General features: G+C 49.9%; 1 protein-coding gene and 1 pseudogene across 1 annotated transcript; both read right to left on the reverse strand.

Annotated features, from left to right (window-relative positions):
• Positions 1-2,525: 2,525 nt before the first annotated feature.
• Positions 2,526-15,831, reverse strand: DAPK3 (death associated protein kinase 3). The gene is made up of 9 exons (XM_036459909.2): positions 15,714-15,831; positions 14,703-14,860; positions 7,729-8,089; positions 7,309-7,438; positions 6,641-6,689; positions 5,507-5,533; positions 4,557-4,709; positions 3,774-3,819; positions 2,526-3,333 (listed from the first exon to the last, which is right to left on the reverse strand). Exons 2-9 carry the CDS (start codon positions 14,762-14,764, stop codon positions 2,797-2,799), a joined length of 1,365 nt encoding a protein of 454 aa, XP_036315802.1. The 5' UTR covers positions 14,765-14,860; positions 15,714-15,831; the 3' UTR covers positions 2,526-2,796.
• Positions 10,807-11,502, reverse strand: LOC118731387 (annotated as a pseudogene).
• Positions 15,832-19,488: the final 3,657 nt, after the last annotated feature.

The raw sequence follows: 19,488 nt of genomic DNA on the forward strand, positions 1-19,488 counted from the left end.
AGTAAACTGAGGCTGCACTGAGCTGAGCCACTTAAGATAACCCAGGTCAGGAGAGTGGGGCAGAAATCTCCAGAGCAAGGACACTTGCCCATCACCCCCTAAAAGGTGCTGCAGATTTAGTCCTGCAGCATGGTGGACCGTGCATACTGAAAGGGTAGGTGTGAGTCCAAGTGAATTTCAGTTTCTACCTAGTCATATATTTTTTTAATATATATTTTTTTACTGATTTCAGAGAGGGAGAGGGCGATTGAAACATCAATGATGAGAATCATTGATCAGCTGCCTCCTGCACACTCCCCACTGAGGATCGAGCCCGCAACCCTGGCACCAGGTGACCCAAGCTGGCTGCCCAACTTGGATCTGCCTTGGAAAATAGTTGCTGGAAGCTGAGCAGGGAAACAAGCACAGACAATGGCTGTATGTCAGAATTGCAGCTTTATTTCCTTTCGGCTCATAGCAGACACGTCTGCAGAGGTCTTATATGCAATTGAATGGAGCTCATGGAGGGGGTGCAGGGGGTCCCACTCCCTCCACCAGACCCCACAGCCAGGTCTCAAGACCCTGCCTCAGCCCTGGCAGCGTCCTGGTAGCAGAAGCCTTGGTCAGCAGCCTTGGCAGGAATACAAGCCCCACCTGCCTGGTTCTTCCCTGCACTTGGCCAGGCTGGGGGCGAAGTGTCTACACAGATTTCCCTCTCTTAACCCAACGTGCAGCAGGGATCTCTGAGCTCAGAGTGGCCACCAGCTAGGGACCCATATTTTGTTCAAGCCTGGACCTTAGAGAACTTTCTTAGGAGGTACAAGATCCTGCTCAAGGGTGGCACCTAGTGGCAACGACAGCACTGCCCACGGTAACCCTTCAACCCCGCTAGTCCAGGGCAGTGCTCCTGAGAGTTCCGAGCCAGATGCACTTGGAAACCGGCAGAGGCAGAGGCAGAGGCAGGCAAATGGGCTTCTTCCCACACAGAACAGCAGAGTCTGAGTGTGGGGGTGCTGAGGAACCCTAAGGTTCTCTGGGGAAAGGGAAGCTGGGCCCATAAGCCTTTTGTGACTACTCCATGTGGTCCCTACCAAGGGATGCTGGCCTGGAGCCCTAACAGTTAAAAGGCAGCACTGGAGAAAGGAATGAGGCAGGAGCTGGTAGGGCAGGGCCAGGAACTGAGGCAGGGAAGAGACTCCACTGCTGGCGTTGGCACTTCAAGAACTGCGTGTCATGAGGAACTTGCACCTGGCATTATGAGGGAGTGAAAAGAGGAGATGGGCCGAAACCGGATTGGCTCAGTGGATAGAGCATCGGCCTGCAAACTGGAAAGTCCCAGGTTCGATTCCGGTCAAGGGTGTGTACCTTGGTTGCGGGCACATCCCCAGTAGGAGGTGTGCAGGAGGCAGCTGATCAATGATTCTCTCATCGATGTTTCTAACTCACTATCCTTCTCTCTTCCTCTGTGTAAAAAATCAATAAAAATATATTTAAAAAAAAAAAAAAAAAAAAAAAGAGGCGAAAGCCAAAACCGGTTTGGCTCAGTGGTAGAGCGTCGGTCTGCGGACTGAGGGGTCCTGGGTTCGATTCCGGTCAGGGGCATGTACATTGGTTGCGGGCACATCCCCAGTGGGGGGGAGGGGGTGTAGGAGGCAGCTGGTCAATGTTTCTCTCTCATCGATGTTTCTAGCTCTCTGTCCCTCTCTCCTCCTCTCTGTAAAAAATCAATGAAATATATTAAAAAAAAAAAAAAAAAAAAAAAAAAAAAAAAAAGAGGAGATGGCTCCACACTGGGGAGGGCTACTCGTGTCCGCAGCTGCTTGACCGCCAAGACCTGCCTCACCCAGGGACTTCCTGGGCCTCCAGAAAAACACACTTAGCTTTTGCAGATGTTTCCTTTACTGCATCTAGGCAACATGCTTAGCCACAATGCCCTCCTACTCCCCATACTACCTCCAGACTGATACCTCCTCAAGGCTGGGCCATCTCCTCAGCTCTGGCCATGGTGCCAGCTCAAGGTTCCGAGTGCCCGGAACTGGAAGAACAGTGCTCTGAGGCCCTGACCATGGAGGAGCCACCTCCCACCGCTAGAGGGGGATCGAGCTCGCGACCCAGGCACCAGGTGACCAACCTGGCTGCCCAACCTGGCCCAAGCACAGACAACGGCTGACTGTCAGGATCGGGCTTTATTTCCTTCAGCTCACAGGAGAGGCCCATATCCAGCAGGGGCCCCTCCAATTCCGAGCCCTGGGGCTGGGTGTGCTTGGATGGGCAGGGAGGGCCTGAAGGTGGTGCCCAGGCCCTGCTCCATGTCCTCTGACTGCCCTGCAGCCCCTAACACAGGACATGAAGGCTGCCACCTGCCACTGGGCCAGGCATGAAGCATCTGTGTCCATCAGGGCCAGGCCATCTTGGAGGTACCAACCCCTCGCAGAGAGTTCAAAGTTCCAGAGAAGACACTACCCCAGAAGCGCCACCACCACCCCACCCCACCACCGCTGTTGTGAGAATGAGAGAGAAAGAGAGAAATGGGGGGGGGGGGGGGGGGGGGGGACTGGGGAAGCCAAGCCAGAGCAGACAGGCTGTGCGGAGGAGGCCCAGAACAGCAGTCTTCCTGGGGCAGAGCCGGCCAAGCCCCTCCTCTCAGCAGTGAATTCTGGGCCCCATGAAGCACATCCCACCCAGTCCAGCCTCTTCCCATCTCAGCCCCAGCCCGGGAACTCTCTAGAGCCAGATAATGACAGAGGGCCTGGCTCCGGGGCTGTGAAGGGGACAACCACCCGCAGAACCCTCGGGGCCCACCGGCCACACGTGGCCCTAGCGGAGGCCACACTCCACCTCCTGCTGCTTCTCCTGCTCCATGGCGCGGACGAGATCCTGCACAAACCGCACCTCGGAGGCCACCTGCTTGGCCAGAGCCTCGTAGCGGTTCTCCAGGCGGCTGAAGCGGCGCTTGAGCCCGCTGGCCCCTAGCAGGGCGGCCCTGGCCTCCTCCTGGGCCTGCCGCTGGAGGGCCTCGGTCTTGTGCAGCTCTTGCCGCAGCCGCCGCAGGTCCTGGCCGATGCTCTCGTTCTCCTCCCGGTACCAGGCCTCCTTCTCCTCGTAGATGGCCGTCAGGGCCTCGATGTCCTCGTGGAAGAGCCGCCGGCTGTGTTCCAGCCCACGCAGGCCCTCCTCGGCCGCCGCCACCTCCTCCAGCACCTTGGAGAAGCGCTCGAAGTTGATGTAGGTGTTGTTGGGGGGCATGCTCGAGTGGGACTTGATGGTGTACTCCTTGAGGCGGGCTGTCTTCAGGCGCCGCCGCTCCGGCTTCCGGCCACTGTCTTCCCTCCGCACGTTCCGCCGCCTGATCGCCTGCAGGGGAGAGAACACAGCCTGGGACGGGGCAGGGGGCTGACCACCGAGGGCCGTGTCCAGCCCTCTGCTTGCTTCTGTAAAGAAAGTTTTGTTGGCACACAGACATGCTTATTTGCATGCATATGGTCATGGTGCTTTCCTGATACGAAGGCAGAGCTGAATAGTGACGCAGGGACCACAGAGCAAAAAACAGTGGTTGGCCCTTTGCAGAAGGCTGCCAACTGTGGCCGAGAAGGGACCCCTCTGCAAGTTTCCGTGGGAGGGAGACCTGCTGAGTGCAGGACCAAGGATGCCAGCGGATGCCGCCGTGAGATGGCTCTGACACCATTCCGGGAGCACCTCATCTCCCACTGCCCACCCCACCACTCGGGGGCCCTCCCTGGATCTGAGGGCTTGTCATAACCACCCTCCCTCAGTGGGGGCAGCCCCCACCTCACCTTGATCCAGGAATGCTCCAGGCTCTGGGAGATGGTCATTCTCCTCCTGGAAAAGCACCCCACCCCAGCCCTGGTTAGTCATATGTGCACCTGCACATATGGAACGGTTTTCCTGGCTCTCCCTGCCTCAGTTCTGCTCTCAGCAGCCCGTCAAGGGCTGGCTCAGACATCTGTCCCTGAGGACCCCCAGCCCCTAAATTCACCCTTCCAGCCTGGCAGCAAGTCCTGAAGTGACCTTGAAATTACACACACAATCCAGAGCACCCTCTCTGCTAAGCCAACCACCAGGAGCCTGTCAAGGCGCCTTTGGGGCATAGATTCTGGGTTCTCAGTACTCTCCGAGGGATGAACAGGGTCGAGACCTAGTGCTGGGATCAAACAACGAACAACTCACAACGCAGGTACCCAAGGAGGGGCGGGGAAGGCAACAAGAATGGGCAGAATACACAGGGAGGGCTGCAGCCACAGAGAGCACCTCCTTATGAATGGGGGCGCTGTGCTGCCAGGACTTTGAGGTGGTTTTCTTTAAAAAAAAGCAAAAAAAGCAGCAGCCTGGAATTTCATGGGAAACCCCAATTTTGAAGCTGGCAATGAATTAAAGCTTCTAAAAACCCAGTGTGGGCCAACCTAAGCCATCCATTGCTCTCTCCAGCCCAAAGCAGGAGCCAGGTACAAAGACGTGGTGACCCGAGAGCTGTCTCCCCAGCCACACCACCAAGCAGGGAGACTCCTCGGCCTTCCCTCAGGGCCGCTCCCCGACCCCTCTGCCCAGCGTGTGCTTACTTGGGGTCCTTGACAAGCAGCCGGCGAATGAAGTCCTTGGCCAGCTCGCTGGTGTTGCTAAAGTACTCCTCATCGAAGTCGTAGTTCACGGCGGAGATATTGGTCAGGGTCTCCTGCTTGGTCTCACCCAGGAATGGGGACGCGCCACTCAAACTGGAAGACAAACGTGGGGCTCAGTGTCCCCTGCGTTTGTTCCGTCACCAGGCTGCTGCCCGGGCACCACCAAACTCTGGAGCGCTCACGACGGGGCCAGCAGAGGAAGGTGGACCTTGAGTCCTAACCATCCCACACGTGCGTTCCCCTGGACCTTCCAACCAGCCCCCGCTGCCCCCTCCGGCTGCCAACCAGAAGGCAGTAAGAGGTCAACACCCAGCTAGACAGATGCTAAAACCTATGAGTGAAAATCCTTGTGGAAGCTCCAAGTATCTATGTAGATTAGGGGTGACGAACTCAATCAGAGAAGGGGCCAAAATCTAAAATCCAGCCTAAATCGCAGGCCAAATGGTTTACTGAACAGTCATAAACTGTCATTGTGATGGAAACGCAGCGGAGTGCAGTGATGACAGCGCGGTGCGGGCCACATTGCAAGGCCTGGCGGGACGGATTTGGCCCGCGGGCCTTGTGTTTGACACATGTGATGTAGATGTACAATTTCAAAGAATCTGCCCCAGAACATTTAGTGATTCCAGTGGAAAAACAGTCACTTTCCAAGAGAATCTTGGCTGATGCCACCTAGCACACGGTCGATGCACTAGTGAGGACACAGGTGGCACCCGCCTTCCTGTACTCTGCACCCCTGTGGGGCTCTGGGCAACTGACACTGGCTTATGGAAGACAACATGTATTTGGTCTTCAGCCTGGTCCTTGGATATATGGCTCCCATAATCCTTGGAATTTCCTAAAACGTAACGATGGGGGGGGGGAGCAGGAAGTGTCAGACGGGTACTCACAGGATATAGGTGATGACGCCAATGCTCCTAGAAGGGGACACAGGAGAAGAGAAAGGCCAGCTTAGCTGTGGGGTGCAGCACACTGACTCCCAGAGTTTCTACAGAGCAGGGGCCCAGAGCCCACAGGGGGGCGCTATAAGCCCAAGGCTCCTGGGCCAGCTGGGCTGTAGGTCTGTCAGCCCCGCTCCCCTTCTCCTGTCCTGGGGTGTCAGGACTAGCTATTTAAACACCTTTGGCCACACCCTCCTGTCAAGGCTCAAAGGGGCCACAGAGGGGGCCGGGCAAACAGCACCATGGCCCCCCAGTCCCTGCAGATCGGGGACCAGTATAGGGCCAGCAGGATCGGCAAACTACTTTCTTGTTGTTGCTGTTTTTTTAAAGAAAAGTAAACAAGAATGTATTGACCACAGCAAACACACACTTAGGACAGTGAAACAAGGACCAATTCCCCTCCTTTTGGTACATCAGCATAATGTACCAAATAGTCTATTTGGTAATCAATAGTCTATTGATGCTCCCTTAACACCTCCCCTGAATGCCCTGCCTTTAAAAACCCCTGGAAATGAAGGTCTCCCTCCGGGAGCATACCTGTGCCATTCCCTTCTCTTCCTTTCCCCTCAGGCACGTGTCCCCTAATCTCTAAGGGACCCCATGAGATTTACAAACGGGGGACATTTTCCATTGATTTTTAGGGAGAGTGGAAGAGAGAGAAAAAGACAGAGAAATATCGATGTGAAAGAAACACATCAATTGGTTGACTCCTGCTCCAGCCAGGAGGAGCCTGTAACTGAGGTTCGTACCCTGATCGGAATCGAACCCAGGACCCTTCAGTCCACAGGCCAACACTCTATCCCCGAGCCAAACCAGCTAGGGCTCTGCTGTTTTTAATGGCCCTTTAAAAAAAAACAAAAAACTGAGACCACCACTCTGGCCGCTGGGCTGCATTTTGCTGAGCCCTATTCTAAGGCAATGGTCCACCCCGCCTATGCCCCACAGCACCAAGCCCGTGGGCTGGCGATGCCCCAGCCTGCAGCTCCTGGGGATGAGCAGGGGGAGATTCCCGGAGGGTCCCAGGTGTGTACGCTGGACTCAGCACTGAGCAGCCCTGGGTCCCCACAGCCACCCCTGACTCACCACATGTCCGCCTCCAGACCCAGGGGTTCATAGTTGACAATCTCCGGAGCTGCAGGGACAGGGAACAGAAGGCACAGGGTCAGGAACTGATTGCATCTAAGGCCACGCTGGGCACAGAGCCAGGGGAAGTGGTACGGTTCCCCTCACCTCTGAAGAGGTCACTCAGGGAACACCCACAAAAACACACGCAAGGCCAGCTCTGAAGCAGGAAGGTTGGGACAGTGACAGCACCACCCCAAGGTCTTTTTGTTATTGGTAATCCTCACCCGAGGTCATATTTTCCCATTGATTTTTAGAGAGTGGAAAGGAAGGAGGGAGGAGGGAGGGAGGAGGGAGGAGGGAGAAGGGAGGAGGGAAAGGGAGAGGGAGGGAGAGGGAGAGGGAGAGAAACATGGATTAGTTGCCTCCCTCAAGTGCCCCCACCTGGGCCAGGGAATTGAACCTACAACCCAGGAATGTGCCCTTGATCAGGAATCGAGCCTGCAGCCCTGTGGTGCGTGGGCCAATGCTAAATACTGAGGTCTTGAGCTCCCCCTTGCCCAATGCCAGGGCACCTGAGGGCAGTGAGTCCGACATCCAGGGACCAGGCCCAACTCCCCCTACACCGCTGGAAATCCTGGAATACACCTACCCAAGCCCCAGCCCCTGGTGCCCAGGCAGGGCCTTACCGACAAACTCTGGGGTGCCAAAGATGTTTTTGAACTCGTTCCCGGCTTCAATCTTGTGAGCGATGCCGAAGTCAATGAGCTTGATTCGTGGGTTGGGCACGTTCTTGTCTAGGAGCATGATGTTTTCGGGCTGGGTTGGGGAAGGGAGAACAGGGCAGTGGGAGGAGGATCTGCTGCTTCTGCCGGCCTGGAATCTCTGGGAACAGCACCTGGAATTTCCCTAGGCACCCCCCCAACTCCCAGCCATCGGGTGTGGCCAGGCTGATCCCACCCTGAGGGTCCAGCCTGAGCAGGTCCCTCTCCTCAACTTCCAGAGCATCACAGATCCAGGAGGTATATATTCTGTGCCCATGAGAGTAGATCCCTCTCGGAGCCCCCATCCTCACCTGCACCGGCCAGCCAGGCTGGTCCAGAGCTTACCTTGAGGTCAAAGTGGGCGATGCGCTTGGAGTGCAGGTAGTGGACGCCGTCCAGGATCTGCTTAAGGAACTGAGTGGCCTCGTCCTCTGTCAGCGACTCCTTCTCGGCCAAGAAATCAAAGAGCTCCCCGCCAGAAACCAGCTCCAGGATGAGCACCACATCGGTCTTATTCTCAAAGATGTCATGCAGAGTGATGATGTTGGGGTGCCGAATCTCCCGCAGGATGTTCACCTCCCGTTCAATCTCCTCCCGGCTGACCCCCCGCCGGCTGGATGACAGGCGGCGTTTCTTGATGAACTTGGCTGCGTACTCCTTCCCAGTGCCCTTCTGCCGGCATTTCCGCACAATGGCAAACTGGCCGCTGCAGGGACAGAGGAGAAGGGAGGTGATCAGAGCATCAAGAGGGACCTAGGCCCGCCACCATCTCCTGGGGCATCGTGTAGATGCAAGTCTCCACTGCGTCCAAGATGTACCCCGCAGGTATGCTGCTATGCAAAGTGTACAAGACACAATGGCTGCCTGGCATTTTTTGCAACAGTGAACAAAATAAAAACAACTCAATGTTTACCAAGAGGGGACTGAAATCCATCATGGAAATAAACCCAGTGGAATTTTATACCATCATGAAAAAGAATGAAGGCAACTCTTTAAGCTCAGTGAAAAAAATCACCTGCAAAGTGACACCTACAGTGAGATCTTTTTGTTTAAAATGGTATATGTTGTATCCGTACATACAGATATATTTATGTATGTCTATGGAGAAAATAAGGTCTGAAAGACACACACCACGCTGTTAACAATAGTCATCTCTGAGGACTGAGACGGAGGAACTAAGGGCAGCACAGAGGGTTTCTTATTTGATACAATTCCATACTGATTCAACTATTTAAAAAAATATATTTTATTGATTTTTTACAGAGAGGAAGGGAGAGGGATAGAGAGCTAGAAACATCGATGAGAGAAACATCGACCAGCTGCCTCCTGCACACCCCCTACCGGGGATGTGCCCGCAATCAATGTACATGCCCCTGACTGGAATCGAACCTGGGACGCTTCAATCCACATTAATTCTTTATCCACTGAACCAAATTGGCTAGGGCAATTTAAAAGAGAGATAAATTCTATATACTGCACTCCAGAGAGCTATCCAATGTCTACGCTATTGTTTTAAAATATATTTTTATTGATTTCTGAGAGGGAGAGGGAGAGAGAGAACATCAATGATGAGAATCGTTGCTCAGCTGCCTCTTGCTCGAACTGATGCTCTATCCTAGGGGTGTCGAACTCAATCAGAGAAGGGGCCAAAATCTAAAATCCAGCCTAAATCGCGGGCCGAATGGTTTACTGAACAGTCATAAACTGTCATTGTGATGGAAACGCAGTGGAGTGCAGTGATGACAGCGCGGTGCGGGCCACATTGCAAGGCCTGGCAGGACGGATTTGGCCCGCGGGCCTTGTGTTTGACACATGTGCTCTATCCACTGAGCCAAACTATTTTGCTACCTAGGAACTTAGTAGATAAATTCCTAGGTAGCAAAATAACTTGCTTTAACTCAGAAGTTGACTAAAAAGGTCAAACAGTAAATATGCTAAGCTGTATGGGCCATATACACAATTGTGGTCTCTGTCACAATCTTTCTGTGTTCTTAAACCCTTTAAAACCCTTTAAAAAAAATAAAAAAGCACCCTGGCTAGTGTTGCTCAGTAGTTAGATTGTTAGGGCATGTGCAGGAGGCAAACAGTCAATGTGTCTCACTCACATTGATGTTTCTCTCTCCCTCCCTCCTTCCTGCTCTCTCTAAAAATCAATGGAGCCCAGCTGGCATGGCTCAGAGGTTGAGCATCTGTCTACCTATGAACCAGGAGGTCATGGTTTGATACCTGGTCAGGGCACAATTCCAGGTTGTGGGTTTGTAACCCAGTGAAGGGGGCATGAAGGAGGCTGTCGATCAATGATTCTCTCTCATTATTGATGTTTCTATCGCTCTCTCCCTCTCCCTTCCTCTCTGAAATCAATTAAAAAAAAAAAAAAAAAAAAAAAAGGCCGAGGCCAGTTTGGCTCAGTGGACAGAGCGTCGGTCTGCAGACTCGGGGGGGGGGAGGAGTCCCCCAGGTTCGGTTCCGGTCAAGGACATGTGCATTGGTTGTGGGCACATCCCCGGTAGGGGGTGTGCAGGGGGCAGCTGGTCAATGTTTCTCTCTCATCGATGTTTCTAGCTCTCTATCCCTCTCTCTTCCTCTCTATAAAAAATCAATAAAATATATATTACAAAAAAATACACAGAAAAACAAACTCAGATGTCCAAAGGACAACTACAATTTATACAAGTTGCAACATGGTATGCAGTGATATGTGTCATTAATCTTTCACTTCATTTATCGCTGAGAATGTTCTGGACCAGTGGTTGGCAAACTTATTAGTCAACAGAGCCAAATAACAACAGTACAACGACTGAAATTTCTTCTGAGAGCCACATTTTTTAAACTGAAACTTCTAACGCCACTTCTTCAAAATAGACTCGCCCAGGCCATGGTATTTTGTGGAAGAGCCACACTCCAGGGGCCAAAGAGCCGCATGTGGCTGGCGAGCCTCAGTTTGCCAATCACGGTTCTGGACAATTACATACATGGTGCTGTCCAAGTAGCAGCCACTGGCCACACAGCAGCTGTCAGGCCCGTGCAAATTAAATGTACTGTGAGCATACAATACACACTAGATTTCAAAGGCTTCATATAAAAAAAAGGGAGCCCAGCTGGTCTGGCTTAGTGGCTGAGCGTCAGCCTATGAGCCAGGAGGTCATTCAGTTCTCGGCCAGGGCACATGCCTGGGCTGCCAGCTCCATCCCCAGGGAGGGTGTGCAGGAGGCAGCCAACCAATGACTCTCTCTCTTCACTGATGTTTCTCTCTCTCTCCCTCTCCCTTCAGCTCTGAAATCAATAACAGTATATATTTTTTAAAGTGATAACAGTTCTCACTGAGCTGGGCCCACAGTGCAGAGGGCGGGCCCGCCCCAGGCCAGCGTACGGAACAAACATGAACAGATTTGGAGAGAAACGGCATTTTCTCTTTCCTTTTTCTCTTTCTTTTTTTAACTAAAGAACATTTATCTGTTTTTCACTAAGACTTTATCTTAGCACATAATTAAACTGTGTCACTACCCCCACCCCAACTTGAAGAAGGGTTAGTACAGTGAATGTTATAAAGCAGATATGAAGGATTGGAGTCAACATTAACTGACAAAGAAAAACTTCCTTCTAGGTCATCATAACAATGTTTAAGTAAAAAAAGAGGAAAAGGGGGGGTGTGATGGGAGTTCAGATTTGAACAAGATTCTCACATATCATCTAACACATTCAGTCCTGGCTAGGGTGTACCAAAACGGAAACAGGATTACTATAATACACTACAGACTGCTGTACACACCTGTGTTCCAAGCACACCCCCACCCCCAAATGCTTCCAACACAACTATTTCCTGGCCTGCTGGGCCTGTCGACGAAGGAGCATGTAGATCTTCTCTTTAATCCAATCTTTGTTATAAGGCTGCTATGTAACAGCTCGGTAAACAAGACAGCTGAGGTCCGCCAGATCATCAATAAAATCAAACAACTGGCTGATATCATATGGGGGCTGTTGGGATTCATTCTCTTCAGATGTTCTTCATACATTTTACAAACACCTTCCATGCACTCATTCACTGATTCATAATCAGCATAAGTTCTGCCTTCCGGTCTCTTGGTAGGCTGGACCAGCAAAATGGTGTGAGACATCGCGCCAAACTCTTTCGCTGCAGCCGCCGCCGCACAGCCACACCAGAAACCATCTTCCTTCCCGAGATGCTGGGGAAAGCCCGTGGCTGCAGGTGGGGGGAAGCCATGCTTCCCTCCGATGGGAAGAAAGGACACCTGACCACGTGGAAAGAATGTCTCACGCTCCCTGGCCGGTGTGGCTCAGTTGGTTGGCCCAGACACCAAAGGGTGGTAGTGGGTTTGATTCCTGGTCAGGGTACATACCCAGGTTAAGGGTTCAATCCCCGGTCCAGGTGCATGCAGGAGGCAACCGATCCATGTTTTTCTCATATCTATGCTTCTCTCTCTTCTTTCCTCTCAAATTATTTATAAAAAATAAAAAAAAGTCACATAAATGGATGAGGGCCACATTCACCTGCAGTTAAAAGTGTTTTCCCGACCAGCGTGGCTCAGTGGTTGAACACTGACCTATGAACCAGGAGGTCACAGTTCGATTCCCAGTTAGGACACATGGTGGAGTTGTAGGCTGACCTCCAGCGAAGGGAGTGCAGGAGGCAGCTGATCAGTGATTCTCATCATTGATGTTTCTATCTATCGCTCTCCCTCTCTGAAATCAATAAAAATATATTTTTTTAAATAGTTTTCACTAATGATTTTATAGCAATTACAAACAAAATGATAATAGTTTGATCAACCAGGTTAAATAAAGTATGTGATTAAAATTATTAAAATAAATTTTTTATGTATTTCTTTATTGATTTCAGAGAGGAAGGGAAAGGAAGAGAGATAAAAACGAGATAAAAACATCAATTATTACCAAAACCGGTTTGGCTCAGTGGTAGAGCATCGGCCTGCGGACTGAAGGGTCACGGGTTCAATTCCGGTCAAGGGCATGTACATTGGTTGTGGGCACATCCCCGGTGGGGGATGTGCAGGAGGCAGCTGGTCGATGTTTCTCTCACATTGACATTCTGGCTCTCTATCTCTCTCCCTTCTTCTCTGTAAAATATCAATAAAATATATATTTTTTTAAAAAACACACAAAAAAAACATCAATGATGAATATAATACTTTAAACAATTAAAAAAACTGTAACAAACAAACAAAAATATATCATGATGAGAGAGAATCATTGATTGGCTGCCTCCTCCCACTACTGGGGATCGAGCTCACAACCCGGGCATGTGCCCTTGGCTCAAATTGAACGGACCCTTCAGTCCGCAGTCAACACTCTACCCACTGGGGAAAACAGGCTAGGGCCGCGGTCGGCAAACTGCGGCTCTCGAGCCACCTGCAGTTCTTTGGCCCCTTGAGTGTGGCTCTTCCACAAAATACCACGGCCTACGTGAGTCTATTTTGAAAAAGTGGCATTAGAAGAAGTTTAAGTTTAAAAAACTTGACTCTCAAAAGAAATTTCAATCTTTGTACTGTTGCTATTTGGCTCTGTTGCTAATGAGTTTGCCGACCACTGGGCTAGGGCATAAATTATTAAAATTGACATAGCTTTAAAATTTTCAATTAAATTTCAATAAATTTCCTATGTGGCTCACATTATACAAGTTGCCTAACAAGCTGAAACCGGTTTAGCTCAGTGGATAGAGCGTCGGCCTGCGGACTGTAAGGTCCCAGGTTCATTTCCGGTCAAGGGCATGTACCTTGGTTGTGGGCACATCCCCAGAAGGGGGTGTGCAAGAGGCAGCTGATCAATGTTTCTCTCTCATCGATGTTTCTAGCTCTCTCTCTCTCTCTCTTCCTCTCTGTAAAAAATCAATAAAATATATATATTTTTTAAAAAGTTGCCTAACTCTTCTGTTGTTTTTTTCATTGACTTTTAGAGAGGGTACTGGGGAGAGGGGGAGACATCAATGTGAGCAAGAAAAATCAACCATTTGCCTCCTACACACACCCCAAGGAATGAACCTGAAACCTAGGTATGTGCCCTGGCTGGGAACTAATTGCAAGACCTTTGGTGTACAGGATGATGCTTCAACCAACTGAGCCACACTAGCCAGGGCTGCCTGGCTCTTTCAATGGCTGTACAACACTCCACCCACCCATGAAGGGGCTGTGAGGACCACTAAAGAGGCTTCCCATTTGTTGCTCATATAAAATCTTTATAACAACCATTCCTGTTCCCAAGTCATTGGGCCATGTATGTATATATTCCCACTGAATTAATTCAGTGGAATCAGTGAGTTTAAGAGAATATACATATGACATTTTGCTGATTTTTGCCAAGCAACCCTCAGCAGGAGAGCCTCATACATTTTCTTTTCAATATATTTTATTGATTTTTTTTTTTTTTTTTTTTTTACAGAGAGGGAGAGGGATAGAGAGTTAGAAACATCAATGAGAGAGAAACATCGATCAGCTGCCTCTTGCCCACCTCCTACTGCGGATGTGCCTGCAACCAAGGTACATGCCCTTGACCGGAATTGAACCTGGGACCTTTCAGTCTGCAGGCCTGAAATACTGAGCCAAGCCGGTCAGGGCCATTTTCAACAATAAAGTTTGAGATTGGGAGGCAGGGGAAGAGAGAGACATCATTCCTTACCATTCAAAACAGAGGAAATTCCTAAAGGACAGACTTCAGAATCCCAAAGGAGCCTGCAAAGGCCTGGTGCCGGCTCAGTTATTTACATTCCCTTCTGGTGACATCATGGGCCTTGGCCAGCAGCAAACTCACCAAATAAGGTTTCAAGCTGGGGATGGCGGGGTGAAGAAGGGGGGGCCTGGCTGGTCTGGGGCAAGTTGGGGAGCAAGCTCCCAAGGGACGCTCCAAGGCCCAGCCAGGCAGGAAGTCAGCTGCCTGGCTGGCAAGGGAAACCTCCTCTCTCTCCCATAAGAATGCCACACAATTGGCAGGAGATGGGGCCCAGGCAGGAGGCCTTCCCTGGTAATGCCAAGAGCTGGGAGACTCAAGTACTCCCCATAAGAGAGGATTAACGAGAGGGACAGACCTCTGCCAACTAAACCTGCTAATAGCTACATATGCCAGGCGTTGTGTTAGATGCCATATGTACTCAATTATGTTTCTTCCCAAAGGAAATGCACAAAGGGTGTCAGAGCAAGGACTCCCAGCCAGAATGTCTGATGCCAAGGCCCAGACTCATTCCACCAGCACATGAACTTGATTCACTTCTTGGAAGGTAGGATACAGGACACAAGGGGACATGCTGTCCAGAAAACCCCGGAGAGCCTTGTTAGAGGGGTCTGTCTACTCACCTGCCCAGCTCCTCCCCCATCTCATAATGGTCTTCCACATCTTCCTGCCTGAATGTGGACATGGTCGCCGGTCTGCCTTCCAGCGCCTTCCGCTCTGGTGAAAGCCCAGTCAAGGCAGCTTGGGGACTGGACCTCGGGAAGTCCCCTCCCACGTGACCCTGGAGGAGACAGGGTAATAGGGAAGAAAGAGTAAGTGAGGTGCTGGCCATAATTCCTGGCAAACAGAGCAACCTGCTCACCAACCATCGGTTTCACATCACTCCACGCTGAGGGTCCAAGGTTTCCAGGAAGGGCACGTGCATGTGTCATCTCGTTTTCACAACAAACAACCCACAAGGTCGCGGAGTCGGCCAGTCCCCCTGTGCCACCTCGCTCCCATCACTCCCACCAGCCATGTACCTCCCTCCTTACACTCTGCCCTAGCCTTTCTCTGCTTCACACTCCTAGGCTTCTTCCAGAGCCCCCACACATCCCTAAAAGTTCCCCCACGTATGTCACAGCCCCAAATCCTGAACTCCCTCACTCCTGGCCCAACTTCCTAGTTCTAGCCTCAACACGCTCTCATCCTTCCTGCCCATCAGCCATCTCAACTCCTCTTCGTCCTCACCCATTGCCCCCACACCTCGGCTAGTCTCCTGAGACCCTCCTCAGCGGTGTGCTCCCCGAGTCTTGAATTCCCCAGGAAATGGGCAATGGCTTCCAAACTCTTGCAAGCCTCCTACCCATTCTTGCCTGCCCCTGACTTTCACCGTCCTAGCAAGATTAACCTCCTCCCTCTCCTCAAAGCCACTGTCTGCTTCACCCCAAATGGGACCCGCAAATCTGTCTCCTCCATTGTCCTTCGCCCCCAACCTACGCTGTTAAGCTCCAAGGCAGACCCTGATAGCCCCCCTTCATAGGTAGCTCCAAGGGTCCCGTAATGTCTCCGCTCCAGCTACCCCGAGGCCGCCACGCCCCTTGCAGGCCCGGACCCTTTACCGCTCTCCAAACGCCCCATCCAGTTCTCCATACCCGCAGACCTCCAACAGAATCCGCTCTTCGCCTCCCGCAGCCCGTAGCCCGCCGTCCCCTTCGCCGCGCCGATGCCCGTAACGCGCTGACCCGCGCCGACGTCACCGCGTCTGCCAGAGCCCCGCCCTGAGGAGTCCGCCGCCCATTGGTCAGCGCGCCCGCCACTCGCGACGCCCCGCCCTCTGCTGCCTTTCAGGCCGAGGCCCTCTGGCGTCCGGCCGCCTCGCCATTGGCCTACAGGCTTGCCTTCATGCTGCCGATTGGCCGTAATGAACGCCGGTCAAACTTATGCTCTCTTCTGACGGGGTTTCGGAAGCTGGGAGGCGGGGTGCTGAAGTCCTGCATCCCGCTTCCTTCCTTTCCTGGGCCACAAAACACGGAATCCAAGGCCTAGTTCCGGCAGTGGCAGCTGCTGGCGTGGACTCCCGGGCTGCTTTCCCTGAGTGGCAGTAAAATGCTACCCACATTCCAAATACATAAATAAAAATGCATATGAGGTCAGTCAAATGTTGCCATTTATGCTGGCATTTATGTTGCCATTTTGTGACTCCTGTCTGTCTCAAGATACATGGATAAAAAAGGATAGCGCCCTTGCTGGTTTGGCTCCGTGGATAGAGCCGCGACCTGCGAACTGAAGGGTCCCAGGTTAGATTCCGGTCAAGGGCACATGCTCGGGTTGCCGGCTCCATCGTGCATAGGCAGCCAATCAATTATTCTCTCTCATTATTGATGTTTCTCTCTCTCTCTCCCTCTTTCTTCCTCTCTGAAATCAATAAAATATATATTTTTTAAAAGCTAGCATTTACTGAGCCTTAGTATGTACCAATCAGCAAACAGAGTTAAAATATATTAAAATTTCTTCCTTTCTACAGTCAGGGAAACTGACACCCAGAGAAGTTAGGTAACCCAACCAAAAGGCAGAAATAAGTGGCATAGATGAAATTCATTCCCAGATGGACCTTAACCCACAATCAATGCTGATCCACCTCAGATGCCATCAAACAAGGGCCCCTTTATATTTTGGCCCTTGCCGACTGCCCTAACCTCTTGACATTCTCCCCAACCCCATTTGCCTTCCTTCTGACCTCAAACATCTCATTCCTGCCCTAGATCTTGGCATGAGCTGCTGCTTCTGCCCGGAGATTGCCCTCTTCCATTCTTGTCTAACTCCTATGCACACTTCAGCACACAGCAAAAGCACCTTCTCCCATACCCATTTCCCCCCTACTATTACATCTTCAATGCATATAATACTTTTCTTACAACTGATGAACCAAGCTTGATACATTTTTATTAAGAAAAGTCCACACTTAATTCCGATTCCTGGTTTTCCCTGTCCTTTTTCTGTCTCACGATTCCACAATTTAGTTGTGACATCTCCTTAGGCTCTTGGCTGAGTTTTCTCACTTCCCTGTTCTTTGTTTTGTTAATCATCACCCAAGAATAATCTTTCCAGTTTTTTTTTTGTTTGTTTTTTAGGAGAGAGAGGGAGAAAGGTGAAGGAGGGAGGGGAAGAGACATCAATATGAGACATATCGACTGGTTACCTCCTGAACTCGACTGGAGCCTGGATAGATCCTGCAACCCAAGGCATATGCTCTTGACTGGGAATCAAACCGGAGACCCTCTGGTGAGTGGGCATTCTAACCATTGAGCCAGAATGGCTAGGACTCACATCTGTTTTTGATAACCGAGTTTTTAGGATTGGTCAGGTATTTTGTAGCTTTTTCCTCAATTGCGATCTGATGCAATTTTCTCAGTAGAGTGGAGAGGTTTTTAAGACCAAATGTTAAGTGCCATTCTCTTCATATACTATCAACATAACTTATCACTGTTGATGTTGAACTTGGTTACCTGGAACTTGATGTCATGTTTCTCTTTTTTTTCTTTTGATATATTTTATTGATTTTTTTACAAAGAGGAGAGAGGAATAGAGAACTGGAAATGTCGATGAGAGAGAAACATCGACCAGCTGCCTCTTGTACACCCCCTACCAGGGATGTGCCCGCAACCAATGTACATGCCCTTGATCAGAATCGAACCTGGGACCTTTCAGTCCTCAGATCAACGCTCTACCACTGAGCCAAACCGGTTTGGGCATTGATGTCATGTTTCTCTTAAAGTTACATTTTTCTCCACTTCTACACTGTATTCTTTGGGAAGCTATTGATGCATAACCCACACTTAATGAATGAGGAGTTGGAACATTTTTACTTGAAGAAACCTGACAAACTAGTAATTCAGACTTGTTTGGCATGCATTTTTTTAAAAAAATGAACAAATCAAGCCTGTCAATTCAAGGATAATTGACAGTATTACCAATGACAAAATTTGAGGTTTCAAGCAAAAAAAAAAAACAAAAAAACAAATTTTTTTTCAAAACCTGAGTTTCACTTTCACACTTTCCTGATGAAATTAATAAATGTGAATTTTCTAGTGTTTTATGAAATGTATCAACACCTCAAAGCTCCACTTAGTTGACCAGTGTTTCCATAAACGCAAGACAGACCAATGGATTTTAATGTAACAGTATGAAAAGATCATCAATATGATTTCAGATATCACGTTGTAATTAATCTTTAAGAAACTACTGCTTGTCGAGTTTTGGTGTTGCAGCAAAGAATATCTAATTATCTGAAAACAAGTATTAAGATGCTCCTTTTTCAAGTATGGGATGACTGAGGCTAGATTACCTACTTAAAATTCAACCAAAACAATGTATTAAAACAGATTTAATGCAGAAGCAGATGAGACTCCAGCAGTTTTCTATTTAGCCATAGATTTCAAAGACTTGCAAAAAATGTTACTATGTTTTGTTTGGAAAATAGGTTCCCGCCCCCCCAACCCTGCAAAAAAAAAAAAAAATTAACATAATGAGTTTATCATCTTTAAATAAATTATTAAAGCTTCAGTTTTAATTTCTAAATGTGGTAAATATCAGTAAATATACCCATTTTAACAAAAGTTCTTTGAGGTCCTCAATGTTTGAGTTTACAGGGATCTTGATGCCAAAAGATTGGGAACTGCTGGCCCAATGCAACCACAAAAAATAACAATTAAAATCAGCTAATAAGCCAAAACCGGTTTGGCTCAGTGGATATAGAGCATCAGCCTGTGGACTGAAAGGTGCTGGGTTCGATTTCCGGTCAAGGGCATGTACCTTGGTTGCGGGCACGTCCCCAGTAGGGGGTGTGCAAGAGGCAGCTGATCGATGAATCTCTTAGCAATGTTTTTCTCTATCCCTCTCTTCCTCTGTAAAAAAAAATCAAAATATATTTAAAAAAATAAAAATACGTGATATCCTGGATTGGATCCTGAAACAAAAAAGGACATTAGTCCAATGCTTTCGGTTTGATAAAAATAAGTTATGAGGTTATCTAGCATCAATGTAACTTCTTTGTAGGTATGAAATTACTCAAGTATATTTTAGTGAAGCAATGATTGAGATGACAAAAAATCCTCTACAACACAAATGATCCGGTGGGACTTGATGCCAAGGGTCCAGAGTCCAGCTGGACAAGAGAACCTGTGCGGTATTATAGTGTGGTTATTTGCGGCTTCCCCCATTGGACCATGGACTCCAGGAGCAGGGACAATGTAGTTGCCCATGCCTGCACCAAGCATTATGGCAGCCCCACCACCACCCAACCATTTCCTTCCCCTTTCTAGTGTAGCTCACGTGCTTGGATTTCCTGCCTTGCAGCAGGCTGTCAGATTGGTCATGGGGTGTGGCACAGCTGATGGATGTTTCTCTCCCTACCTTGCTGCCTAAAAA

Source organism: Pipistrellus kuhlii, unplaced genomic scaffold (genome assembly GCF_014108245.1).
Source record: "Pipistrellus kuhlii isolate mPipKuh1 unplaced genomic scaffold, mPipKuh1.p scaffold_m20_p_30, whole genome shotgun sequence".
Classification (NCBI taxonomy): Eukaryota; Metazoa; Chordata; class Mammalia; order Chiroptera; family Vespertilionidae; genus Pipistrellus; species Pipistrellus kuhlii.